At 51.1% G+C, this 27526-nt stretch overlaps 1 protein-coding gene across 1 annotated transcript in view; it reads right to left on the reverse strand.

Annotated features, from left to right (window-relative positions):
* LOC140409064 (urea transporter 2-like) overlaps window positions 1–27526 on the reverse strand; it is a 158954-nt gene that overhangs the window by 107842 nt on the left and 23586 nt on the right. Inside the window, exon 2 of the mRNA XM_072497134.1 lies at window positions 22833–22983. Coding sequence (XP_072353235.1) covers window positions 22833–22983 — 151 coding nt within the window. The remainder of the gene's footprint in view (window positions 1–22832; window positions 22984–27526) is intronic.

Raw genomic sequence — 27526 nt, forward strand, 5'->3', positions numbered from 1 at the left:
GAACCCCTCAGTGCCATGGCCAGGGGTTCAATCGCCAGTGCAAACAATAACGGGGACAGAGGACATCCCTGCCTCGTCCCTCTATGGAGCCGAAAATAGTCAGACCCCCATCCATTCGTGACCACGCTCGCCATCGGGGCCCTATACAGCAACTGTACCCACCTGATATACCCGTCCCCAAAGCCAAATCTCCTCAACACCTCCCACAAATAATCCCACTCCACTCTATCAAATGCTTTCTCGGCATCCACCGCCACCACTATCTCCGCTTCCCCCTCTGGTGGGGGCATCATCATTACCCCTAGCAGCCTCCGTATATTTGTATTTAGCTGTCTCCCCTTCACAAACCCAGTTTGGTCCTCATGGACCACCCCCGGGACACAATCCTCTATCCTCATTGCCATTACCTTGGCCAGGATCTTAGCATCCACATTCAGGAGGAAAATGGGCCTGTATGACCCGCATTGCAGCGGGTCTTTTTCCTTCTTTAGGAGGAGCGATATCGTTGCCTCTGACATAGTCGGGGGCAGCTGCCCCCTTTCCCTCGCCTCATTAAAGGTTCGCATCAGTAGCGGGGCCAGCAAGTCCAAATATTTCTTATAGAATTCAACTGGGAATCCGTCTGGTCCCCGGGCCTTCCCCGCCTGCATGCCTCCAATCCCTTTCACTACTTCCTCCGTCTCAATCTGTGCTCCCAGCCCCACTCTCTCCTGTTCCTCCACCTTAGGAAATTCCAGCTGATCCAGAAAGCACATCATTCTCTCCTTCCCGTCCGGGGGCTGCGCTTCATATAATCTTTCATAAAATGCCTTGAACACTCCATTCACTCTCTCCGCTCCCCGCTCCATCTCCCCCTCCTCATCTCTCACCCCCCTATCTCCCTCGCTGCTCCCCTTTTCCTCAGTTGGTGGGCCAACAACCTACTCGCCTTCTCCCCATATTCGTACTGTACACCCTGTGCCTTCCTCCATTGTGCCTCTGCCTTACCCGTAGTCAACAAGTCAAACTCTATATGTAGCCTTTGCCTTTCCCTGTATAGTCCCTCCTCCGGTGCCTCCGCATATTGTCTGTCCACCCTCAGCAGTTCTTTCAACAACTGCTCCCTTTCCCTACCCTCCTGCTTTCCTTTATGTGCCCTAATAGATATCAGCTCCCCTCTAACCACTGCCTTCAGTGCCTCCCAGACCACTCCCACCTGTACCTCCCCATTATCATTAATTTCCAAGTACCTTTCAATCCACCCCCTCACCCTTAAACACACCCCCTCATCTGCCAATAATCCCATGTCCATTCTCCAGGGTGGAAGCTGTTGTTTTTCTTCCCCTATCTCCAGGTCCACCCAGTGTGGAGCATGATCCGAGATGGCTATAGCCGTGTACTCCGTCCCAGTCACCTTTGGGATCAGTGCCCTTCCCAAAACAAAAAAATCTATTTGTGAAAATACTTCATGTACATAGGAGAAAAACGAAAACTCCTTACTCCTAGGTCTACTAAATCTCCAGGGATCTACTCCTCCTATCTGCACCATAAAATCCTTAAGCACCCTAGCTGCAGCCGGCCTCCTTCCGGTCCTGGACCTCGATCTGTCCAGCCCTGGGTCCAGCACCGTATTAAAGTCTCCACCCATTACCAACTTTCCCGCCTCTAGGTCCGGGATGCGTCCTAACATACGCCTCATAAAATTGGCATCATCCCAGTTCGGGGCATACACGTTCACCAATCCCACCGCCTCCCCTTGCAGTTTGCCACTCACCATCACGTATCTGCCCCCACTATCTGCCACTATAGTCTTTGCCTCAAACATTACCCGCTTCCCCACTAGTATGGCCACCCCCTTGTTTTTTGCATCCAGCCCCGAATGAAACACCTGCCCCACCCATCCTTTGCGAAGTCTAACCTGGTCTGTCAGCTTCAGATGAGTCTCCTGAAGCATAACCACATCTGCCTTAAGTTTCTTTAGGTGTGCGAGTACCCGTGCCCTCTTAATTGGCCCGTTCAGCCCTCTCACATTCCACGATCAACCGGGTTGGGCGGCTCTTTACACCCCCCCCCCCCCCCCTTGACGACTAGCCATTTCCTTTTTCAATCCAGCTCCTCACCCGGTTCCCACGTAGCTGTATCCCCCCCCCCCAGGCGGCGCCCCCCCCGCCCGACCCCCCCCTCCCATACCAGCTCCCCCTGCTACCCAGCAGCAGCAACCCAGTTAACCCCCCCCCCCGCTAGATCCGAAGCTAGCGTAATTGTTGCTCCCAGAAGTCAGCAAACTCTGGCCGACCTCGGCTTCCCCCCGTGACCTCGGCTCACACTGTGCGAGGCCCCCTCCTTCCTGCTTCCCTGTTCCCGCCATGATTACCATAGCGCGGGAACAAAGCCCGCGCTTCCCCTTTTGGCCCCGCCCTCAATGGCCGGCGCCCACAGCTACTCATCCTCCCTCACCCCCTCCCCCACGACATGGGGATGAGAGAGAAGTTACAGGGTCGCAGGTTTAACAATCTGGGAAGTCTTCTCTTCCCCCTTTTCCCCCCTTCATCCCACAAATTTACCCCCCCCCCCTTTTGTCCCAAACGTTCTTTTTCTTCTGGCCCGCTCACTCCAGCTTCTCCTCGACAATAAATGTCCACGCTTCGTCTGCCGTTTCGAAATAGTGGTGTTTCCCTAGATGTGTGACCCACAGTCTCGCCGGCTGCAACATTCCGAATTTGACCTTCCTTTTATGCAACACCGCCTTGGCCCGATTAAAGCTTGCCCTCCTTCTCGCCACCTCCGCACTCCAATCTTGATACACGCGGATCACCGCATTCTCCCACCTAGTGTTCCGAGTTTTCTTGGCCCATCTGAGGACCATCTCTCTGTCCTTGTATCGGAGAAATCTCACAACTATTGCTCGAGGAGTTTCTCCAGCCCTCGGTCTTCGCGCCATAACTCGATAGGCTCCCTCCACCTCCAGCGGACCCGTCGGGGCCTCCGATCCCATTAAAGAATGCAGCATCATGCTCACATATGCCCCGACGTCCGCCCCCTCTGCACCTTGGGGAAGACCAAGAATCCTTAAGTTCTTCCTCCTCGCATTGTTCTCCAGCACCTCCAGCCTTTCCACACATCTTGTGTTGTGCCTCGTGGATCTCCGTTTTCACCACCAGGCCCTGTGTGTCATCCTCATTCTCAGCAGCCTTTGCCTTCACGACCCGAAGCTCCTGTTCCTGGGTCTTTTGCTCCTCCTTTAGCCCCTCAATCGCTTGTAATATCGGGGCCAACAGCTCCTTCTTCATCTCCTTTTTGAGTTCATCTACGCAACGCCGCAGGAACTCTTGTTGGCCAGGGCCCCATATTAAACTGCCTTCTTCCGACGCCATCTTGCTTTGTGCCTGCCTTCCTGGCCGCTGCTCTTGAGGATCCACCGCAATCCGGCTACTTTCCTCTCTTTTTTTCCATCCGTGTCCGGGGGGGATTCCCTTCTGGATTACCGCACAGTGTTATTTGCCGTTAAAATTGCCGATGGGGCTCCTATTAAGAGCCCAAAAGTCCGTTCCACCGGGAGCTGCCGAAACGTGCGACTTAGCTGGTCATCGCCGCACCTGGAAGTCATTTAACTACATCTTTATGTAGTCTAGGTCAATAAAAATGTTTCTGGATTTTAGCTTGAGTTTTTCTTATTCCCAAATGAACTCCCACTGGTACCTCATGAGCAACTCGCAACACCTCCTTTCTATACCCTACCGGCAATACTACGTAATGAACTTCTGCCCACTTTTCATCCACCTGCATATGTACAGGTCTCCATTTTCTCATCAAGACATCACTTTTACGGTAATAACACTCTGGTATACTCTCAGATTCCTCTTCCGTATATGCTTTCTGATATATCCATTTCATTTCTACATCTTTCTGTTGTAACTCCGCCAATTTTCCTGAACTAAAAATATCCGCCTCATCCTCCACCTGTTCTTGTTCTTTTTCAACCATCTGATCACTCTTTGATTTCTCCTCTTGTCTTAACCTGTGACTTTGCGACCGGGTTACTACACAATCCGGAAAAATCCCAGGATATTCGTCCTTCAACCCTTCAGTTGTCTGATTTTCCACTGGCTTATCAACCACAGTAGGCATCACTCCCACCTGCGATCCAGCTATATCATTTACCCAAGATAAACTGTATTCCTGGACAAGATAGTTTCTCTATTACTCCGACTACCACTTCACCACTCTTCACTGGACTTTCCAACCTTACCTTATATAATGGAACGCTACTCCTCTCACCCTGAATTCCACATATCACCACCTTTTCTGGCAACATTCTTCCCAAACTACATAATTCCTCATCTCTTACCATTAAAGATTTACTAGCCCCTGTATCTCTTAAAATTGTGACTTCTTCACCTGCTCCTCCTGATGCACATGAGTAAACTTTACCCACTCAAGTAAATTATTTAAAGACATCTTATTTAAAGGCACCTTCTTAACAATTCTTCTTGAACAGGCTGTACAATCGTTAGCACCTCCTTCGCTTCCCTTGGGCTTTCCTTGACCACTAACAAATCACACTGTCTTATCCTGTTTTACCACATCCGCCTTCCCAGTGTTTTTCTTCAACCACCAACACTGACTTTACATGGCCTAGTCAGTGAAAACATTTGAAACTTTTAATCTCTTTTCCACCCTCTTGGATTTATTTTTTATTCTGAGGTACACTCTCTTTATTGTCTCCCACCAGATCACCTTTACCTTTACCACTCGAGCATCTCTCATGTCCCCAGTTTCTATCCCTCACTGGCTGAAACTGATGTCGGAAACCAATCTTTGATTTATGAACTAATTCATAATCATCTGCTATTTCTGCTGCTAATCTCGCAGTTTTAATCCTCTGTTCTTCCACACGAGTTCTCACTACATCAGGAATTTAACTTTTAATGGCCTCCAAACGTATAATTTCTCCGAGAGCTTCATATGTTTGGTCTATTTTCAAAGCCCTTATCCACCTATCAAAATTACTCTGTTTGAGCCTTTCAAACTCCATGTATGTTTGACCAAATGTTTTCCTTAAATTTCTAAACCTTTGTCTGTAAACTTCAGGCACTAGCTGTACGTTTCCCTTTACGTCTGCCAATTCTAATCGATTGTCATGTTTCATGGCCATTTTCTGAAGTTCAAACTCCCTCTCGCTATCTTTTTCCCTGAGCTGTATCTCCCTTTCTTTTTGTTCTGCTAGGGCTATTCTTTCTTTTCTCCTTTCTTTTCTCTCCTTTTCTTTTTCCTCTCTCTCTTTCTTTTTCCTCTCTCTCTCTTTTTCCTCTCTCTCTCTTTTTCCTCTCTCTCTCTTTTTCCTCTCTCTCTCTTATTCAAGCCGCTTTAATTCTTTCTCATGTTCCATTTGTTTAATTTGCAACTGAATTTTTGCCATATCTAATGAGTCAGAATGTATCACAGGCAAACGTAAATGCGCAGATACCGCATTAAGTACCTCAACTTTTCGTATTTTGCTTGGCAGTGTTAACTGCAATGCTTTTGCCAAACCTAACAGTCTGTTTTTACTCTTTGAAAGTAAGGTAACACGTGTTATCGTGTCCACCCCCAAAAACTTCTGAGCCTCTGAAAGAGCCATTGTTCACAACACACTTAAACTAAAATACCACACCGGAAAAGCAACACTCCTTCACTGTCTTTAAGTTCACAAAAGCCAATCCAATAGATATACTTTTATCCCCCTCAAGCCCCCAATTGTTATGGGAGAGGAATTTTCAGAACCCCAAAATGTATCATGGAGTTCAACCAACCTCCCCCTTTAATTTATTGTTGCTTTTGCAGCACATGGCTTGTTCTCCAGGTGTGGTATTACCATTATGGACATGTGGTTTTTAAAACAAAACAAGGTTTATTCCATGAACTCAACTTAATCTTTTAAATAAACATTGGATCACTTAACACCTCTTACTTCAAAGATAACCCCGAAAATAATACAACACTAAATAATCCTTCAGTTATTCCTTTCAACATCCCAGAGACTTAACACCTTTAAACAGAAACACATCAGGTTAAAGGCATTACTATTATGAGTTTAAATCACCCAAATGATCTGGAGATAGTCTTTCATGGCAGAGATCACAGCAGATCCAGCTCACTGCAAACACAGACACACCCAAGCTCTTTTCCTCAAAAACTGAAACTAAAACTGCAAAATGGCTGATCTAAAGCCCAGCTCCACCCACACTCTGTCATCACTGCATTTCTTAAAAGGTACATTGCTTAAACATCCATTTCTTAAAGGCACTCTCACATGACACATGTTACCTTATTGTTTGTTCACAAGTCAACAAGAATTTTTTCCTTAAATCAGTTCACATTCTTTTGAGATCTGCATTATTGTTCCTCCACTTAAAAATCCGGAGCTAGAAAGGATATTGGATTGCTGACTGATCCTGAAAGGTTAGCTAGTTTGTCATACATTACAAGTCTTGCCTGTGCGCCCCTTCACATTGAGGATATCTTCCATTGTATTGAGTGACACTACCACGGTACCAAATGGGAGAGATTTTGAACAGATCCAGCAACTCGAGACTTGGTTTCCATGAGGCAGTGTGGGCCATCAGCAGCAGCAGAATTGTACTCAACAACAATCTGTAAGCTCACGGCCGAGCATAAGCATTACCACCAAGCCAACGGATCAACCCTGATTTAATGAAGAGTGCTGGAGGGAATGCCAGGAGTAACACCAGGCATACCGAAAAATGAGGCGTTGAGCTGGTGAAGGTACAACACAGGACTACTTGTGTGTCAACCAGCATCAGCAGCAAGTAATAGACCGAGCTAAGCGATTCCACAACAAACGCATCAGATGAAAGCTCTGCAGTCCTGCCACCTCCAGCCATGAATGGTGGTGGAGAATTAAACAACTCATTAGAGGAAGAGGCTCCACAGATATCGCCATCCTCAATCATGGAGGAGCCCAGCGTATCTGTGAAAAAGACAACGGACAACACTGAAGCATTTGATACAATCTTCAGCCAGAAGTGCTGAGTGGATGATACATCTCGGCTCCTCCAGAGGTCTCCAGCATCAGATACCAGTCTTCAGCCAATTTGATTCACTCCACATGATATCAAGAAACGGCTGAAGGCACTGCATACTGCTAAAGCTATGGGCCCTGATAATATTTCAGCAGTAGTACTGAAGACTTGTAATCCAGAACTTGCCCCTAGCCGAGCTGTTCCAGTACAGCTACAACATTGCATCTACTCGGCAATGTGGAAGATTGCCCAGATATGTCCTGTACACAAGAAACAGGATAGATCCAATCAGACCTACTGCCGCCCCATTAGTCTACTCTAAATCATTAGTAAAGTGATGGACGTGATCATCAAAAATGCAATCACGAGGCACTTGCTTCACAATAATCACAATAACCTGCTCACTATTGCTCTGTTTGGGTTCTGCCAATGCAACATGAACAAGAGCTGAACAGCAGAGACAAGGTGAGAGTGACTGTCTATGGTATCAAGACCGCATCAGAGCAAGTGTGACATCAAGGAACTCTAGCTTATCTGGAATGGGAATCAGGAGGAAAACTTTCCACTGGTCAGTCATTCCTAGCACAAAGACAGATGGTTGTTGGAGACCAGTAATCTCAGCTCCAGACATCACTGCAGGACTTTCCCTGGGGAGTTACTTCTACTCAACTATCTTCAGCTGCTTCATCAATTACCTTTCTTCCATTATAAGGCCAGAAGTGGGGATGTTTGCTAATGATTGTACATTGTTCAGCACCATTTGTGAATCCTCAGATACTGAAGCAGTCAATGTCCAAATGACTTGAACAATATCCAGGCTTGGCCAAACAAATGGAAAGTAACATTCACGCCACACAATTTCCAGGCAATGACCATCTCCAACAGGAGAGGACATTACTATTTGAATCCCCCACTATCAACATCCTGGCGGTTGACCAGCAACTCAAACTGGACTAGCCATTTAAATACTGCGGCTACAAGAACAGGTCAGAATCCTGCAGCTGGTAACTCACCTCCTGACTCCCTAAAGTTTGTCCACTAACTACAAGGCACAAATCAGGAATGGAATGCTCTCCCCTTGCCTGGGCGGTGCAGCTCCACCAACAGTCAAGAAGCTTGACAGCATCCAAAGCAGCCTGCTCGATTGGCAACATTTCCACATTCACTCACCTCACCAAAAATGCACAGTGTAGCAGTGTGTACCATCTACAAGGTGCACTTAAGAAACTCACCAAGGCTCCTTAGACAGCACCTTCCAAATCGATTACCTCTTATCATCTAGAAGAACAAGCATTTCTGTCCATGTTTGGACCAAGGCTGCAATGAGGTCAGGAGAAAAGAAGACTAGCTCTGGCAGCATTCCCAAACTGAGTGACAGTGAGCAGGTTATGTCTGATAGTGCGGCTTGATAGCACTTTTGATGACACCTCTATCACTTTGCTAATGATGGAAATTAGACTGATGGGATGGTAATTGGTTGTGTTGGATTTGTCCTGCTTTTTATGCTCAAGGCATTCCTGGGCAATTTTCCACATTACCAGGTAGATGCCAGTGTTGTAGCTGTGCTGGAACAGCTTGGCTAGAGCGTGTGGCCAGTTCTGGAGCACAGGTCTTCAGTACTATTACCAGAATGTTGTCAGGGCCCAAAGCCTTTTAACTATCGAAAGTCCTGAGCCATTTTTTGATATCACGTGGAGTGAGTCGAATTGGCTGAAGACTGGCATCTGTGATGCTGGGGATCTCCAGAGGGGCTGAGATGGATCATCCACTCGGCACTTTTGGGTAAAGATTGTTGTGAATGTTTCAGCCTAAGGCTTTGCACTGATTTGCTGGGCTGCCCCATCATTAAGGATGGGGATCTTTGTGGAGCCTCTTCCCCCAGTTACTTGTTTACTTCTCAACCATCATTCATGACTGGATGTGGCAAAAGTGCAGAGCTTCGATCTAATCTGATGGTTGTGTTTTTTTTCTCAATCATCAGTAAAGTGATTGAAGGTACCGTTGACAGCGATATTGAGCTGGCACTTACTCAACAATAACTTGCTCTTCGATGCTCAGTTTGGACTCTGCCAGGACCATTCGACTCCAGATCTCATTGGAGACTTGGTTCAAATGTGGGCAAAATAACTAAATTCTGGCACGAAGGTGAGAATGACTGCCTTGACGTCAAAGTAGCATTTGACCAAACGTGGCATCAATGAGCACAGTAAAATTAAACTGATTGAGAACTAGGGGAGAGCGCGGTGGCGCAGTGGTTGGCGCTGCTGCCTCGTGGCGCCGAGGTCCCGGGTTCGTCCCGGCTCTGGGATGCTGTCCGTGTGGAGTTTGCGCATTCCCCTCATGTTTGCGTGGGTTTCGCCCCCGCGGCCCAAGGATGTGTAGGACACTGAATTGCCCCTTGATTGAAGAGGGTGAATTGGGTATTCTAAATTTATTTTTAAAAAGAAAGAAAGAAGAGAACCAGGGGAAAGATCTGCACTGGTTGGAGTCCTACACAGCACAAAGGCAGATGGTTGTGGTTGATGGAGACCAGACCAATTGTCTCAGCTCCAGGATATTGCTGCAGGATTTCTCTAGGGTTGTGTGCTGGGCCCCATCAACTTTTTTGTTTCTTTTGTAGATTTAGAGTACCCGATTGTTTTTTTCCAATTAAGGGGCAATTTGGTGTGGCCAATCCACCTAGCCTGTGCATCTTTGGGTTGCGGGGGCGGGGCCCGCGCGGGCACGGTGGGGGGGTGCGGTCTCCGCTCGGGCGGTGATCCAGAGCCGGGATCGAGCCTGGGGCCTCGGCGTTCTGAGGCAGCGGTGCTGGCCACTGCTCCACCGTGCTACCCTGGCCCCATCATCTTCAACTTCTTATTCTATGGCATTCTCTTCACGATAAGGTTAGAATGTGAATGTTTGCTGATGTTCAGCCATTATGCTCGGTATCATTCATAAGTCCTCAGGCACAAAAGGAGTCCATGTGCATATACAGCAACTACATCCATGCTTCAACTGATAAGGGAAAAGTAACATTCATGTACAAAACTATGGTGCAGCTGCATTTGCAGTATTGCGTGCAATTCTGGTCGCCGCATTATAGGAAGGATGTGGAAGCATTGGAAAAGGGTGCAGAGGAGATTTACCAGAATGTTGCCTGGTATGGAGGGAAGATCTTATGAGGAAAGGCTGAGGGACTTGAGGCTGTTTTCGTTAGAGAGAAGAAGGTTAAGAGGTGACTTAATTGAGGCATACGATGATCAGAGGATTAGATAGGATGGACAGTGAGAGCCTTTTTCCTCGGATGGTGATGTCTAGCACGAGGGGACATAGCTTTAAATTGAGGGGAGATAGATATAGAACAGATGTCAGAGGTAGGTTCGTTACTCAGAGAGTAGTAAGGGCGTGGAATGCCCTGACTGCAACAGTAATGGACTCGCTAACACTAAGGGCATTCAAATGGTCATTGGATAGACATATGGACGATAAGGGAATAGTGTAGATGGGCTTTAGAGTGGTTTCACAGGTCGGTGCAACATAGAGGGCCGAAGGGCCTGTACTGCGCTGTAATGTTCTATGTTCTATGTATAAACGCGTGATTGCGAGTTGACAGCCCATTTGCGTCTGTCTGAATTTTTATTTCCATAAGGAACAGGCTTTCAAATCACGGATACCTATTTTATACTCTTACACAAATCATAGATCAACTAGCTGGGCGGCCTAAACCAGTGAGAGTGAATCTATGTTCACAAAGCTAGTCATTGTGATGACTATTCAGTTTATAAATGGCTTTTTCGGCAGTCTTCTGTGACGAGAGGACACAAGGGGCGAAATTCTCCGTTATCGGCGGAAACTCCGCCGATCGGCGCAAAAAACGGCGCAAATCCCACTTGCGTCACGTCATAAAAATGGGCCGATAGTCTGCGGCCCGAAATGGGCTAGCAGCGACGTAACGGGATCCGCGCTTGTGCAGTGGTTCACGCCGTGCAGCGTCATACGCGCTGCACGGCGTGACGGCTCATAAGGCCGCGCAGCTCCCCCCCACCCGACCGGAACACCCGACCGCAACACCCGACTTGATGGCTGGCCGTCGCTCAGCCCCGAGGTTCGAGTCACGCGATGTGGAGGCGCTCCTGGACGCGGTGGAGCAGAGGAGGGACGCCCTGTATCCCGGGCACGGCCGCAGAGTTGCCCCACGCCACAGCCGGCGTCTGTGGAGGGAGGTGGCAGAGGCCGTCACCGCTGTGGCCCTAACACCACGGACAGGCACCCAGTGCCACAAGAAGGTGAACGACCTCGTCAGAGCAGGCAGGGTGAGCCTCCCCCATATCCCCCCCTCCCCATATCCCCCATATCCCCCCTCCCCCATATCCCCCATCCCCCCCATATCCCCCCTCCCCCATATCCCCCCTCCCCCATATTCCCCCTCCCCCATATCCCCCCTCCCCCATATCCCCCCTCCCCCATATCCCCCCTCCCCCATATCCCCAAGTGAATCCAGCCCTAACCTTAACCTCTGCAATGCACGTGCAACCGATGGCGTGCATTCATATACCTGCCTAACACTGTTGCCTTTTACCCCTGCCACCACCGCCCCCCCCCAGAAGAAGCGCGCACACAACAATAGGGAGCATGTGAGGACTGGAGGAGGGCCCGCTGATGAGAGGCCACTGACCGTACACGAGGAAAGGGCCCTGGAACTGGCTGGCGGACCTGAGGACCGGGAGGTTGCTGATGCAGAGGTCGGGGCCCCACGAGCAAGTGAGCCACCAACAGCCCGTCCCCATATCCCCCCTCCCCTATATCCCCCTCCCCCGTATCACCTGATCACTGCCTGATGTCTAACCATGCATGCTTCATTGTGTATCGCAGGACCAAACGTCCAGGCACCCATCCCCGCAGATGCAGACCGCCCGCAGGATGCCCCTCGGAGACCACAGGAGACGGAGAGACCCGCACCCTCCAGCATGCGACGCCCGCAGGATGCCCCTCGGAGACCACGGGAGACGGATAGACCCGCACCCTCCAGCATGCAACGCCCGCAGGATGCCCCTCGCACACCACGGGAGACGGAGAGACCTGGAGCAACAGGGAGACGACACCCCCGTCACGTGCGGGAGCGACCACCCAGCGATGAGGGGGGCAGCCACAGGCCCCCGTCACATCCGAGCCAGGACACCACAATCCAGGACACCCCTACCCGGGACACCCCTACCCGGGACACCCCTACCCGGGACAGCACTACCCGGGACAGCACTACCCGGGACAGCACTACCCGGGACAGCACTACCCGGGACAGCACTACCCGGGACAGCACTACCCGGGACAGCACTACCCGGGACAGCACTACCCGGGACAGCACTACCCGGGACAGCACTACCCAGGACACCCCTACCCGGGAAGACGAAATACCGGACAGTGACTCAGAGTGGATGGGTGGAGACGAACCCCCACCCCAAAGTGCCATGGACTCAGAGTGGGACGAAGAGCACGACACAACGCCACTGCTGTCACCAACACCCTCCACCATCGCAGAAACACTCACCACGGTTGGGCACTTTAGTGATGAGGCGTCTGGTACACTCACTGGTGCGCACAACACAGCCGTCCCGGTACAGCAGGTGGAGGTAGGAGCAGCAGAGGGACCGGGCGGTCGGAGGGCAGCCCAGGCCAAGCGAACATCTGCCGCCCAGATGGATCCCGGGTTCCTGCAGTTACCACACCCACACATAGATCCGATGCAACCACCGACACGGAGACGAGCGAATAGGGTGACGGGTGGCTTGCGGCGGCTGCGGTCGCAAGTGGAGGAGTCCACCCGCGTCCAGGAGCTGGGAGTGGTCCCGGTCATGCGTGCCACCCAGGCTGACACCGCACGGGTGGCGTCCGCGGTGGAGGCAATGGGTGCGACGGTGTCAGACATGGGGAACGGTTTGCGAGGCCTGGGGCCTTCCGTGCAGGCGGCGTCTGTGGCCCAGGAAATGGCTGCCCTCTCACAGGAGGCCATGAGCCAGTGCCAGCGCCAGATGGCAGAGGCGCTCAACGCCATAGCCCAGTCTCAGCAGGCCATGGCCCAGTCTCAGCAGGCCATGGCCCAGTCTCAGCAGGCCATGGCCCAGTCTCAGCAGGCCATGGCCCAGTCTCTGCAGGCCATGGCCCAGTCTCAGCAGGCCATGGCCCAGTCTCAGCAGGCCATGGCCCAGTCTCTGCAGGCCATGGCCCAGTCTCAGCAGGCCATGGCCCAGTCTCAGCAGGCCATAGCCCAGTCTCAGGAGGCCATGGCCCAGTCTCAGCAGGCCATCGCTGAGGGCATCGGCGCCAGTGGCCATGTGCGAGCTGGCGTCGCACTGTCGCAGACAGGGTTCGACAACCCCCTGGGCTCCATGGCTGCAAACCTGCAGACCCCTGTCGATACCAGCACGGGCCTCCAGGACTGGCAGCGCCAGATGTCGGGGGCGCGTCGGATGGCCAGTCCGTTCGCATCCCCCACCCATGTAGAGGCCTGGGGGCCATCGGGCACCCCGAGGGAGGAGGAGGTGGTGTGGTCCGTCCCGGCTCCCTCTGTAGGGGAGGTCCCGGTACACCGCGACACCTCGGACTCCCCCCCTTCCGTCCCAGGTGCATCGGGTGGGCAACGGGCAGGACAGGCTGGCAGCTCGCCATCCCAGTCGCCCGGGCCGCAGCCTGGCCCACCTAGGCCAGGACGCCTCAGGAAACGGCCGCCAAAGGGATCCGGTGTCAGAGGGCAGGAATCACAGGAGTCCACCTCCAGTTCTGCTGTACCGTCTGGGGAACCACGTAGACGTGGTCAAAGGGCCCGTAAGGCCAAACAATTAGACACTGAGTAAGTTGGCACGGGTGCAGGGCACAGATGAGTTTTAGGGGCTAGGGCACGTGCATGAACTCCTTTGGTTATTAAAGTCAATGTTACACCTACCGAAGCTGCCTTTGTGCTCTGTCCAAAGTGTGCGGGCGTGTCATGTACGTTGAGCGCAAGTGTGTGTGTGACGGGTGGTCTTACCTCAGCCCCAGGTGAGTCTGCCCCCTTCCCCCTGGGCCGCCATCAACATCCCCCGGGCAGAGGACGGGACCGTGCGCTGCAGTGTCACAGCCGCATGCAGGGATGGTCCGGGTGGATGGTGGTACTGTGGCCATGGGTCAGACATAGTCCAACGATGTAGAGCCAGGAGCTCATCGGAGGCGGGTTGTCATCATCCTCCATGGCCTGCGATAGACACGCGTCCACCCGCAACTGGGTGAGCCCGGCCCGTTGTGCCGCCGGTGGATCGGCAATTGGGGGTGGGGAGGGGGGTGAGGGTGCTGGGTGGGTGGATGGGTGGGGGGTGTGGGTGGTCGGCTGTTGTCATGGTGTGCGGTCTGTGGCCATACTACCCGATTCCCACGCCCATCTAGTCAGTGAAGCGGGCGTCTATCAGTCTGTCCCGTGCCCGCTGGGCCAGCCGGTAACGGTGGACAGCCACCCGCCTGTGTCTACCCCGTCTGCCCTGACCATTGCCCCCATCCCCCTCATCTGGGGAGGACTGGGCCTCTTCCTGCTGCTCCTCCACTCCGCCCTCCTCTGCCTGCGGCACATCGCCCCTCTGCTGGGCTATGTTGTGCAGGACGCAGCACACCACAATGATGCGGCCGACCCTATCTGACCGATACTGGAGGGCGCCCCCAGAGAGGTCCAGGCACCTGAAACGCATCTTCAGCACGCCAAAGCACCTCTCGATCACTCCCCTTGTCGCTACATGGGCATCATTGTAGCGGTTCTCCGCCTCATTGCGTGGCCTCCGTATAGGCGTCATCAGCCACGATCGCAATGGGTAGCCCCTGTCGCCCAGCAACCAGCCCCTCAGCCGGGGATGGCGTCCCTCGTACATGCCGGGGATGGATGACCGCGACAACACGAATGAGTCGTGTACACTGCCTGGGTGACGGGCGCAGACGTGCAGGATCATGCGGTGGTCGCAGACCACCTGTACGTTCATTGAATAGGTCCCCTTCCTATTAGTGAACACGGCCCTGTTCTCTGCAGGTGGCCGCACGGCGACGTGCATCCCATCGATCGCGCCCTGGACCATGGGGAACCCGGCAACGGCAGAGAAGCCCACGGCCCGGGCATCTTGGCTGGCCCGGTCCACGGGGAAGCGGATGTAGCGGTGCGCCATGGCATAAAGGGCATCTGTCACTGCCCGGATGCACCGATGCACGCGATATGCCGGACAGGTCCCCACTCGGTGCCTGGAATGACCCCGTTGCATAAAAGTTCAGGGCCACCGTAACCTTGACGGACACGGGGAGAGGGTGTCCCCCGCCAGTGCCACGCGGTGACAGGTGTGCCAGCAGGTGGCAGATGTGTGCCACGGTTTCCCGGCTCATCCGGAGTCTCCTCCTGCATTCCCGGTCCGTGAGGTCCTGGTATGACTGCCGGGGCCGGTACACACGGGGCGCCCTCGGGTGCCTCCGTTGCCGTGGGGCCACGACGTCCTCCTCCCCCTCCTCGTCCTGTCGGTCAGGTGTCCCTCCAGCCTGGGCGGCTGCCGCCTGCCCCTATGCGGCAGCCTGCGCCGCCTCTCTGGCACGCTCCTCCTCCTCCTCCTCCTCATCCAGGGCAACATAGACATGAGCGGCTGCCACCACGGCGGCCAACATCGCTGGATGGTCTGAAAACATGACGGCCTGGTGGGGGGGGGAGGGGAACGACGACATGTCATCATTGCCCATATCCCCTCCTCCCCCCAGCCAGGTGGCATGGACCGCATGGGTCCAACTGTTGGAGGCTGGCACCTGGCCAGGTGGACCAACTCATTTGCCCTCCCATCACCCACCCCGGCACGGACCCCCTCCCCAACCTCCACCCCAGCACGGACCCCCCCCCCAACCTCCACCCCGGCACGGACCCCCTCCCCAACCTCCACCCCAGCACGGACCGCCCCCCCCCCCAACCTCCACCCCGGCACGGACCCCCTCCCCAACCCCCAACCTCCACCCCAGCACGGACCCCCCCCCAACCTCCACCCCGGCACGGACCCCCTCCCCAACCCCCAACCTCCACCCCAGCACGGACCCCCCCCCCAACCTCCACCCCGGCACGGACCCCCTCCCCAACCCCCAACCTCCACCCCAGCACGGACCCCCCCCCAACCTCCACCCCGGCACGGACCCCCTCCCCAACCTCCACCCCAGCACGGACCCCCCCCCCAACCTCCACCCCGGCACGGACCCCCCCCCCAACCTCCACCCCGGCACGGACTCCCTCCCCAACCCCCAACCTCCACCCCAGCACGGACCCCCCCCCAACCTCCACCCCGGCACGGACCCCCTCCCCAACCTCCACCCCAGCACGGACCCCCCCCCCCAACCTCCACCCCGGCACGGACCCCCTCCCCAACCTCCACTCCGGCACGGACCCCCTCCCCAACCCCCAACCTCCACCCCAGCACGGACCCCCCCCCCCAACCTCCACCCCGGCACGGACCCCCTCCCCAACCTCCACCCCGGCACGGACCCCCTCCCCAACCTCCACCCCAGCACGGACCCCCCCCCCAACCTCCACCCCGGCACGGACCCCCTCCCCAACCCCCAACCTCCACCCCAGCATGGACCCCCCCCCCAACCTCCACCCCGGCACGGACCCCCTCCCCAACCTCCACCCCGGCACGGACCCCCTCCCCAACCTCCACCCCGGCACGGACCCCCTCCCCAACCCCCAACCTCCACCCCAGCACGGATCCCCCCCCAACCTCCACCCCGGCACGGACCCCCTCCCCAACCTCCACCCCAGCACGGACCCCCCCCCCAACCTCCACCCCGGCACGGACCCCCTCCCGGCACTCCCCCGGAGCCCAGCCTACTCTAACCACCCCCCCCCCCCCCCCCGCCGCACACACACACACACACAAGCCGAGACACACCTCTCCTCACGCAATCAGTCTGCGGCCACGCCATTTCCTGCCCAGAGCCAACCCCCCAGGCCGTCACTCACCTCCTCGCTGGTCGGCGTGAGCCTGGAGCACCGGGTCACGCCGATGAAAAGGAGGTTTGATTGACGTCGACGTGAACGGTCATCACGTCGACGGGACTTCGGCCCATCCGGAAGGGAGAATATCGGCAGGCCGAAAATCGGCTGCCTTGCGCAGACCCGTGACATTCTCCGCGGCAGCGGCGCCATTAACGCCCCGCCGACTTTTCTCCCTTCGGAGACTTCGGCGGGGGCGGGGGCGGGATTCACGGCGGCCAACGGCCATTCTCCGACCCGGCGGGGGTTCGGAGAATGACGCCCCAGTTGTGCACAAAGCAAAGATCTCATCCTACATTTCCTGAGTCATTCTACTCTTTAAATAGATATCGAGCAGAAAAAATATATAGAAATTACAACAGATCATTTGGCCCAGCAGTCTGTATTGATTTCTATCCTCTGCACAAATAGGAGTGTTATTCCTATGGGCTTTCTAGGATCCCATAACTCCCTCTTTTTCTAGACTATTCTTAAATATTGATATGGGGCTGCCCTTTTGTATTAGAGAGTAACGCAAGGTTATCAGCACTCATTATTATGGAGCAAATTGGACACAAACACAACTTCTAGAATCCTGACATGCAGTTAGACATGGAAATCTGGGGGTTGCTGACTGATCTGTCCTGTTTCTCCACAAGCTTCATCCCTCTGGTACATAATTGATAGATTCAACATTAAAAATAATTTCAAGGGGCGATGTTCCAGCATTACCCATTAAACATACCAGAAGAAATTCAGGCCGGAGAATTCAGGTGTGTAATTTTAATGGTGTGATTAGTGCCATTACTCTCTGGCACTTTTATATTAGTGTGCAGGCTCATTGCTCGAGAATTTAGATATTGTGGAAATTTTGAAAAAAAAAAACTTTTATCTTTTATTTTACGGTTTGTCAGTTTCTAAACTCCCTCTCTTAATATCATCTTCCTTTCCTTCCTTTGCTTATTTAAAATTAATTAAATATTATACGTTATACTTCCGAGTTTAGATTGTTTCAGCAAGATTCTTCAATCGGTTTGATGAACCACACTGATGCTGGCCCTGTTCACATGTCACAGATTCCCTGGGCCCTGTTCACATGTCACAGATTCCCTGCAGAAGGCACCATGCTGGAAATGACTGCAAGGAACCTTAACTTGCTGCTCAAAAACTTGTAAACGACATGGGGAATGAAAATGCAGAGGGTCCTTCGCCGTTGGCAACAGAATTCAAGCTACGGTATCTACTTCAAATTACTATTTTTGGTAAAGCATTTCAAACCGTTATAACCTTCTGTGCAACAATGTTTCTCTTGCTCTTTGGCTGAAATCTATGTTTAAGCTTTAAAAAAATCATTTATGGACTGCAGATGTCACCGGCAAGGCGAGCATTTATTGCCCATTCCTGATTGCCCTTGAGGAAGTTGTGGTGAGCTGCCTTCTTGAACCGCTGCAGTCCATGTGGTGTCAGTACACCCCGGAGGGAATTCCAGGATTTTGACCCATGACAATGAAGGAACGATGATAGTTCCGGATGGTGGTGTCCCTTTGCATCTGTTGCCCTTGTCCTTCCCAGTGGTAGAGGTCACAGGCTTGAAAGGTGCTGGCAGTGCATCATATATATATGGCACACACTGCATTGGTGGTGGAGGGATTGAATGCTTAAGGAAGTGGATGGGGTGTTAATCAAGCAGGCTGCAGTATCGTTGATGGTGTTGTGGTGGTTTTAAAAGTAAGTCTGCAGGCCTTAAGAGGTTCAAACAAATGAAGAGCTTTATTCAGATGTTAACACCACTGGGTGCTGTTACACTGCCCGCTTGCCTGTGCAAGTGGCCAACATTATGTGATCAATCTCTAAAAGTGCAAGGTTGCTTGTGAGGAAACACTAGAAATACCATGACCACTACCTCCCCCGTTGAATCAAAGGACCCTGACACAATTAACAGCATAACATTAACACCAACAGTCAATACGTCAGATGCTTCGGAGGCCATCGTTCTGTATGGTTGTCGGCGAATTTCAGGCCTTTTAATGCTTGCTGCAACTTTGTGTATTTTGCTTAGATTGGATCTTGTCAGAAATCGTCTTAACCAAAGTCAACGTAGTGTTCTGAGGTTGACTTGGTGATGGATTCTCAACTGAGGTACTGCTTTCGCCAATAGATGCGATTCGTGTCAGGTTCTTAGAAAGGTCCAGGTCATCTCTTTGGCACAGCTTGGTTTGGACTCTTGTTTCAGTCTTTGGCAGTTTGGTTCTTGTTTTCAAAAGTTGATCCGCATGTCTTCTCCATATTATATCGTCTTGGGTTTGTACAGACCAGTCCTGTCTGTGCAAAATTGGTGGCAGGTATCCACTTTTCACTTGCGATATTGTTCCTTGCCAGAACCTCTTGACCCTGGCGAAAATTTGCCTTGTTTTCCAGCAGTATGACCTGATCCGGTTGCTTTTTCCTTGATAATTTATTTTATCTTGGGTGGTTTAAGCAAATGGAATGCTGTGCGTAGTTGGCGTCTCACCATCAGTAACGATGGAGAAACTTGGGTTGTTGAGTGCGCAGTACTCCTGTACGTGAGCAGGAATTGAATCAAACTTTTAGACAATGAACTGTGTTACCTTTAACGAATGTTTCACTTCTGTACAAAATGTTTTGTCAGCCCATTGCCTGCGAAAAGATGCATTTTGGATTTTAGTGGTCCTTAGCTTTAGAGAATGATTGATGGTTTGAAACAGAGAGAATCTCAACCACAAATCACACAGTTGATACAATTTGTAAATGCAAGTATGAAAATGTAAATACGCACAGGTTGGTCAGTCTATGAGGAGTAAATCAAATTTTGGTGGCACAACAGAAACCAATGTTTTATCTATCGGGGCGGGGTTCTCCAACCACATCTGCCCGGCCCCCGGAGAATCTCGCCCGAGGTCAATGGAGTTTTCCATTATACGCAGCTCCCCTATGGCGTTCTTGCGGCAGATGGGGGAATTGAGCCCTAGGTGATAGAATATGTTCTCCCGCTGGAGATGAATAACCTCTGATTTGCACTAATGCAGGGAGTGCAAAACTGAGGCAATTCATTATGCTCTGCCATGCAAATTTATGCATGGGGGCAATTGCAAGGGAATCTGTCCTGAATCCCGCTATCTGGCCGCCATTTGGAGAGGGCTGGCCAGCGGCTGGCCCCTCCACCACCACCACGTGATTGTCTGGGTCATCTCCCCGTTTAGAAGGGTGACCCAATACCCATAAGAAAGGCCCCCCACCAGATACCCTCCCATAAGAGCCCTGTCTGGAAGTCCTCCATTACATGACCACTGTATGGCGGCTCCCTATTACAGATACCCCTGCCTGGAAGCCCCCACATCAAAGCCAGTCAAGATTTTGCACTTCCTCTCTTTCTCTGCAGAAAGCACGTAATTGCCTTTGATGTGGTCCAAGAGCTGTCAATCATAACTAGATGTTTATAAACAGTTAGTTTCACTGTAGGCTACGAAATCTACTCAAGCGTGAAGAGAAATGGGATTAAATAATCCAGACAGCTGGTTGTGTGTGCAAGCTGTCAATCACAGCATCACGGTAATCACAGTAAAATCATTTCACATTATGTAAGTGAGCATAGAATCATAGAATCTACAGTGCAGAAGGAGGCCATTCAGCCCATTGAGGCTGTACCAGACCTTGGAAAGAGCACTCTACTCAGTCCACGCTTCCACCCTATCTCCGTAACCCAGTAGCCCCATTTAACCTTTTTGGACACTAAGGGCAATTTAGCATGGCCAATCCACCCAACCTGCACATCTTTGGACTGTGGGAGGAAACCGGAACACCCAGAGGAAACCCACACAGACACGGCGAGAACGTGCAGACTCCACACAGACAGTGACCCAAGCCGGCAATCAAACCTGGGGCCCTGGAGCTGTGAAGCAACTGTGCTAACCACTCTGCTACCATGCTGCCTCAGATCAAAGATCTGAAGGGGTTTAAACACACCTGATGTGGTTTCCCCTTTCTAGGAATTTACAGGTATTGCTTTCTCTGCCTGAACCAGCAGGTATATTGCAAAGGTGAGTTTTAAATCAGTGATTTTTTCACTGTGCCTTTCTAGACTGCTCTGTAGCTTCCAGGCAGGTGTTTCTGTTATGGAGGACGTACATGCAGAGGTCTTTGTAATGGAGGGGGGTGGGGTCGCCGTCTGATGGACTTTGGGGCAACTCCCTAAAAGAGAGTTACCTCCTTAGCCCTTTGTGCGTTCCACCATGCCAGGGCCATGCTGGGAAATACCTAAGTAAATCCTCACCCACTTGAATCCCGGCCCGGAGAACAGAGATGAAAATGAAATGTAAATCGCTTATCGTCACAAGTACGCTTCAATGAAGTTACTGTGAAAAGAGATTCACGCAGGCTTGGAGAATCAAGTGCCCAGCCCATTCCAGCTGACGCGGAGTGTGAACCTTGATGCTGCCGACAGTGACGGGAGCATTGGAACGGGATCGGCACCATTTTGTGATCAATGCTGGATTCTCCATGGTGAGCGGTGGAGAATCCAGTCTCTAATCACTTTTTCTAAAGGAGGCTGTTAATCAGTTCTGACTTGGAGATTATTCCAAACATTTATCACTGACTCCGTGAGAAAAAAAGAATTCTGATGGAGATAAGTTATCTCACCCACTGCCAATTCATATTTGGAAAATGATTTCACTTGAAGTTACAGCAAGCTTGTGTCTGGGGAAACAAATGTTTATAACATTACCAAGGTTTGCATGGTGAAAGAGTCAATATAATGCACTTCCCTGCTGCCAAAGGTCCCAGAATCACAAGTGGAAGATGCAACCAGCAACATGGCATCAAAACCTCCCTGCGCAGAAAATGCCTGCCCTTGGCTTTGCTCCTGTCAGTGGCTTTCTTTGTCTGTAGATTCTGCCTCCAAATGAGGCAACTGAAAACATCCAGTGTCCACAAGACCCTGCATTTCTAGTGATATTTCCAGATGTTCCAGCAGATTCCTGTCAGAATTATAGTGTTCAGCCACCACAAGAGCTGAATAAATTTAAGGACATTGTGTATTATAGCTGTTTTAAATAGACTTCTCACTAATTTAAATTTATTTCCTTCAGTTTTATCATTCATATCTGTATACTGTACCTCAATACAATTAATCTAATATATAACTTTATTGTCCACTACTCCTCTTACTAATTGACTCCATGGTTGTGCACCTTAGTTTGCTGGTGTACATTTCATGTTCTCCTCAGGGCTACTGAACTTTTAAGCTTCCCCCCTCCTCCTTCTGGTTGGATTCAAACATTTTTCTGGTTTTACTGTTTCCAGTTGAAATTGGTAAAACATCCCAAAAAGTGCTGTCAGATGAAATTTGACAAAACCTGGAAAAGTGGACAAGCAAAAAGGTAATATATCTTCAAAAAAGCTGACAACTCAAACCATTTCCCCAGCTTTGTTTGCTATGTCTATTATCTCAGGCTTCACTTATTTCATGCAGTGCTGTTACGTCAAAATGTTTTTGTTAATTCACTTACTTCAGGTCTTGGGACTAAAATACCCAGTTTTTTTGTGAAGCTGCATAATGTTGCTCAAATGCATCATTAACTTTCACCTTAAATTTTTGTTAATGCTCATTGATACTTGCATGCTAGGAATAATCTAGCATTTCACTCCTTGTTAATCACCATGAGCCATTTACATCATCACATGAGTAGCGTTATATAAATACCACTTTATAACCCAGTAAAATAGTCCATTAGTACTTAGCCCTCTGAAAATGCTGCTGTTTTCACACATGTTTATTGTTTGTTAAAATTAGCAAAGACAGAAAACTCAGCTCTATAGTTTCTTACCTTTGAGCCAATCACCAAACATTTTGATTTTATCAATGAAGGATATAATAGGTTCACAATTTGAGCCGACAATCTGGTTATCTTGTTTGATGGCTCTGGTCTCTTCTATATGTCCTCCTACTATTTGGTGCAAGTGTACATTTGACTCCGGCTAAAAATCAAATTCATTCAGAAGAGATTAAAGTAATCATTTTTGAAATTAAATTCAGTAAGCAAATGACAATTATCACAAATACCATGAAAAAGCTGACAAGCACCTTCAAAGCAAATGACACGGTCCCATTAAATACTTAAAACAGCCTCAATAACAGCAGACAAGCTACTCTACAAGCGCTGCTTCAAGACAACTAAATTATTATATTTATTTTCATCAAATTTTATTTCAGGATTTTCTTTGCTGTTTCGTAATCACACTGCGCAATTTGTCTATATGTGAAAACGTAACTAGTTACAACGAAAGTCTGGCTACAATCAATATTCTAGCAGTTTTATCATATTAGGAAAAGAAAGTACACAAAAAAAGAATATTCGGCTGGATTCTCCGGCCACCGACACCAAAATCGCGTTCGTCGACCGGCCGGAGAATCCAAGTTTCCGACGAAATTGGGGGCGGCGCCGCTTTCGTGATGCTCCACCCCCTCCAAAGCGGCATACTCGCAGAGTACGCTGCGCCACGTATCTGCCTGAGGCCCGCCCCCTCATTCCCAATGATGTGGGCCTCTCATGGTCTCACCCGTCGGGAACTCAGCGTGGCGGCTGCGGACTCAGTCCAGCATCGCCACAGTCGGGGGAGAGCCAATCCGTGGGCAGGGGGGGACATTATTCATTGCTGTGGGTACTGAGGGGGCGGGTGGTCCAGGGCGTGCGAGCCGGCCGAAGGGGGGGGGGGGTGCTATTTCGCGGGCTGGGTCCGAAAGCGGCAGCCATGTAGCACGGCGCGGCCCTGCAAGCCACCGTTGTGCGCATACGCGGCCATGGATCCAGCAATTCTCCGGGGCATATCGGCAGCTAGAGCCGGGTGCTGTACGCTGCCGTCCTGCTAGCCCCCAGCAAACCGGGGAAGCGGTGGCCATTTTTGCCACCATTCCCACACCGGCGTGGGGGCATAGCCCCAGAATCGGAGAATCCAGACCACTGCTTTTACAGTGGCGGATTCAGAATTTAAAAAATGTAATATAATGTAAATATGATGCATGAAATCATTTTGTTCAAAAACATTTTTCTAATAACGGTTGGGGTCATGTCATCTGCAAATTTTCATTCTGCACACATTTTTTGGTATTTTGAAGTGGACATAATTAGTTCCACTCCCAATTTTGTGGGGTTTTTTTGCTGGGCTTTATCTTTTCCGTATACATTTATTTTTTCCTGCTGCTCTTCAAATTCGTCGAAGTTCTGTATCTTTACCACTCAAAATGCATGTGCTTATGTAGACCTTGTATTTTGAACCAAGAGAAATGTTATTGAACCCTAAATGACCAAAATGGTGTTTGAGTAGAGACAAGGGGCGAAATTCACCGGAAACGGCGCGATGTCTGCCGACTGGCGTCCAAAACGGCGCAAATCAGACGGGCATCGTCTCCGCATCTTTGGGGGCCGAGCCCCAACATTGAGGGGCTAGGTCGGCGCCGAACGAATTTCCGCCCCGCCAGCTGGCAGAAAAGGCCTATGGTGCCCCGCCAGCTGGCGCGGAAATGACATCTCCTGGGGGCCGCATGCGCGGGAGCGTCAGCGGCCGCTGACGGCATTCCCGCGCATGCGCATTTGAGGGAGTCTCTTCTGCGTCCGCCATGGTGGAGACCGTGGCGGAGGCGGAAGGGAAAGAGTGCCCCCACGACACAGGCCCGTCCGCGGATCGGTGGGCCCTGATCGCGGGCCAGGCCACCGTGGGGGCCCCCCCCGGGGCCAGATCGCCCCGCGCCCCCCCCCCAGGACCCCGGAGCCCGCCCGCGCCGCCTTGTCCCGCCGGTAAGGTAGGTGGTTTAATTTACGCCGGCGGGACAGGCATTTTAGAGGCGGGACTTCGGCCCATCCGGGCCGGAGAATCGAGCGGGGGGGCCCGCCAACCGGCGTGCCGCGATTCCCGCCCGCCCCCGCCGAATATCCGGTGCCGGAGACTTCGGCAACCGGCGGGGGCGGGATTCACGCCAGCCCCCGGCGATTCTCCGACCCGGCGGGGGGTCGGAGAATCTCGCCCAAGAAGTGTACAGAACAAAATGGGCTGCATTGCGCTAAAGAGAAAAATATAATTGAGTTAATGTGTTTGTAAGTTTTGAAGTAAATAAGCTTTTGGGGCTGACATGAATCACACTGTTGGTATTTGCAATGGCATCCTTCTGAGAGGGCATCCAACTTGGAAACACTGGTTTGTGAGTGTATAGTTTTGTTTTTGGAATGATGTGAGGAGTCACGTGAAACTCCAGAGACAATAACCAGCCTGGTAATCATGTAACAATGATTAAAGACTACTAATTAAATTAGACAACTACACACAAACAGGATTGCATACTCCAGGACCATAAGACATGGAGCAGAATTAGGCCACTCCGCAATTCAATCATGGCTGATGTTTTCTCATCCCCATTCTCCTGCCTTCCCGTCATAACCTATGATCCACTTATTGATCAAAAACCTATCTATCTCTGTCTTAAAGGCACTTTGGCCTCCATAGCCTTCCGCGGCAAATAGTTCCGCAGATTCACTACCCTCTGGCTGAAGAAATTCCTCCTCATCTCTGTTTTAAAGGATCGTCCCTTTAGTCTGAGATGGTGTCCTCTGGTTCTAGTTTTTCCTACAAGTGGAAACATCCTCTCCACGTCCACTCTATCCAGGCCTCGCAGTATCCTGTAAGTTTCAATAAGATCACCCCTCATCCTTCTAAACTTCAATGAGTATAGACACAGAGTCCTCAACTGTTCCTCATACGACAAGCTCTTCATTCCAGGGATAATTCTTGTGAACCTCCTCTGGACCCTTACCAAGGCCAGCACATCCTTCCTTAGATACGGGGCCCAAAACTGCTCATAATACTCCAAATGGGGTCTGACCAGAGCGTTATACAGCCTCAGAAGTACCTTCCTGGTCTTGTATTCTAGCCCTCTTGACATAAATGCTAACATTGCATTTGCCTTCTTAACTGCCGAGTGAACCTGCACGTTAACCTTAAGAGAATCGTGAACAAGGACTCTCAAGTCCCTTTGTGCATCTGATTTCCTAAGCATTTCCCCATTTAGAAAATAGTCTATGCCTAAATTCCTCCTTCCAAAGTGCAGAACCTCACACTTTTCCACATTGTATTTCATTTGCCACTTCATTGCCCGCTCTCCTAACCTGTCCAAGTCCTTCTGCAGCCCACCTGCTTCCTCAATACTACCCGTCCCTCTACCGATCTTTGTATCATCTGCAAACTTAGCAACAGTGCCTTCAGTTCCTTCTTCCAGATCATTGATGTATATTGTGAAAAGTTGTGCTCCCAGCACAGACCCCTGAGGCACACCACTAATCACTGGCTGCCATCCTGAAATGATCCCTTTATCCCCACTCTCTGCCTTCTGCCAGTTAGCCAATCCTCTATCCATGCCAGAATCTTACCCTTCTGCGAGTCAGTCAATCCTCTATCCATGCCAGAATCTTACCCTTGACACCATGGGCTTTTAACTTATTTAACAGTGTCCTATGTGGCACCTTGTCAAAGGCTTTCTGGAAATCTAAATAAATCACGTCTTCTGGTTCTCCTTTGTCTAACTTCTTTGTTACCTCCTTAAAGAGCTCTAACAGATTTGTCAGACACGACCTGCCTTTGACAAAGCCATGCTGACTCAGTCCTATTTTACCATGCACTTCCAAGTATTTCACGATCTCATCTTTAATAACAGACTCTAAAATCTTACCAATGACCGAAGTCAGGCTAACCGGCCTATAATTTCCCGTCTTCTGCCTCCCTCCCTTCTTAAACAGTGGTGTTATATTAGCCACTTTCCAGTCCTCTGGGACCCTTCCTGCAACCAGTGATTCCTGAAAGATCATCACCAATGCCTCCACAATTTCCTCAGCTATCTCTTTTAGGCCCTGGGGTGTAGTCCATCCGGTCCAGGTGACTTATCCACCTTCAGACCTTTCAGTTTCCCCAGAACCTTTTGCTTAGTAATGGTCACTGCACTCATCTCTGCCCCCTGGTTCTCCTGGAATTCTGGCATCCCACTGGTGTCTTCCACCATGAAGACTGATGCAAAGTAACTATTCAATTCATCTGCCATTTCTTTGTTTACTATTATTACTTCTCCAGCCACATTTTCCAGTGGTCCAATGTCTATTTCTGCCTCTCTCTTACCTTTTATATATTGGATAAAACTCTTCCTATCTTCGTTTATATTACTAGCTAGCTTGCATTCATACTTCGTCTTCTCCCCCCTTATTGCTTTTTTAGTTGTCCTCTGCTCACTTTTAAAGGCTTCCCAATCCACTGGCTTCCCACTAATGCTCGCCAGTTTGTATGCTTTTTCTTTAGCTTTTATGCTGTCCTTGACATTCCTCGTCAGCATGCCTGGTCCTCCCCTTAGCATGTTTCCCCCTCCTTGGGATGAATTTCTGCTGTGCCTCCCGAATAACCCCCCAAAACGCCTGCCATTGCTGTTCCACTGTCTTCCCAGCTAGGCTCCTTTTCCAATCAACTCTGGCCAGCTCCTCCGTCATGT

This window comes from Scyliorhinus torazame, chromosome 3 (assembly GCF_047496885.1).
Source record: "Scyliorhinus torazame isolate Kashiwa2021f chromosome 3, sScyTor2.1, whole genome shotgun sequence".
In the NCBI taxonomy this organism is placed as follows: Eukaryota; Metazoa; Chordata; class Chondrichthyes; order Carcharhiniformes; family Scyliorhinidae; genus Scyliorhinus; species Scyliorhinus torazame.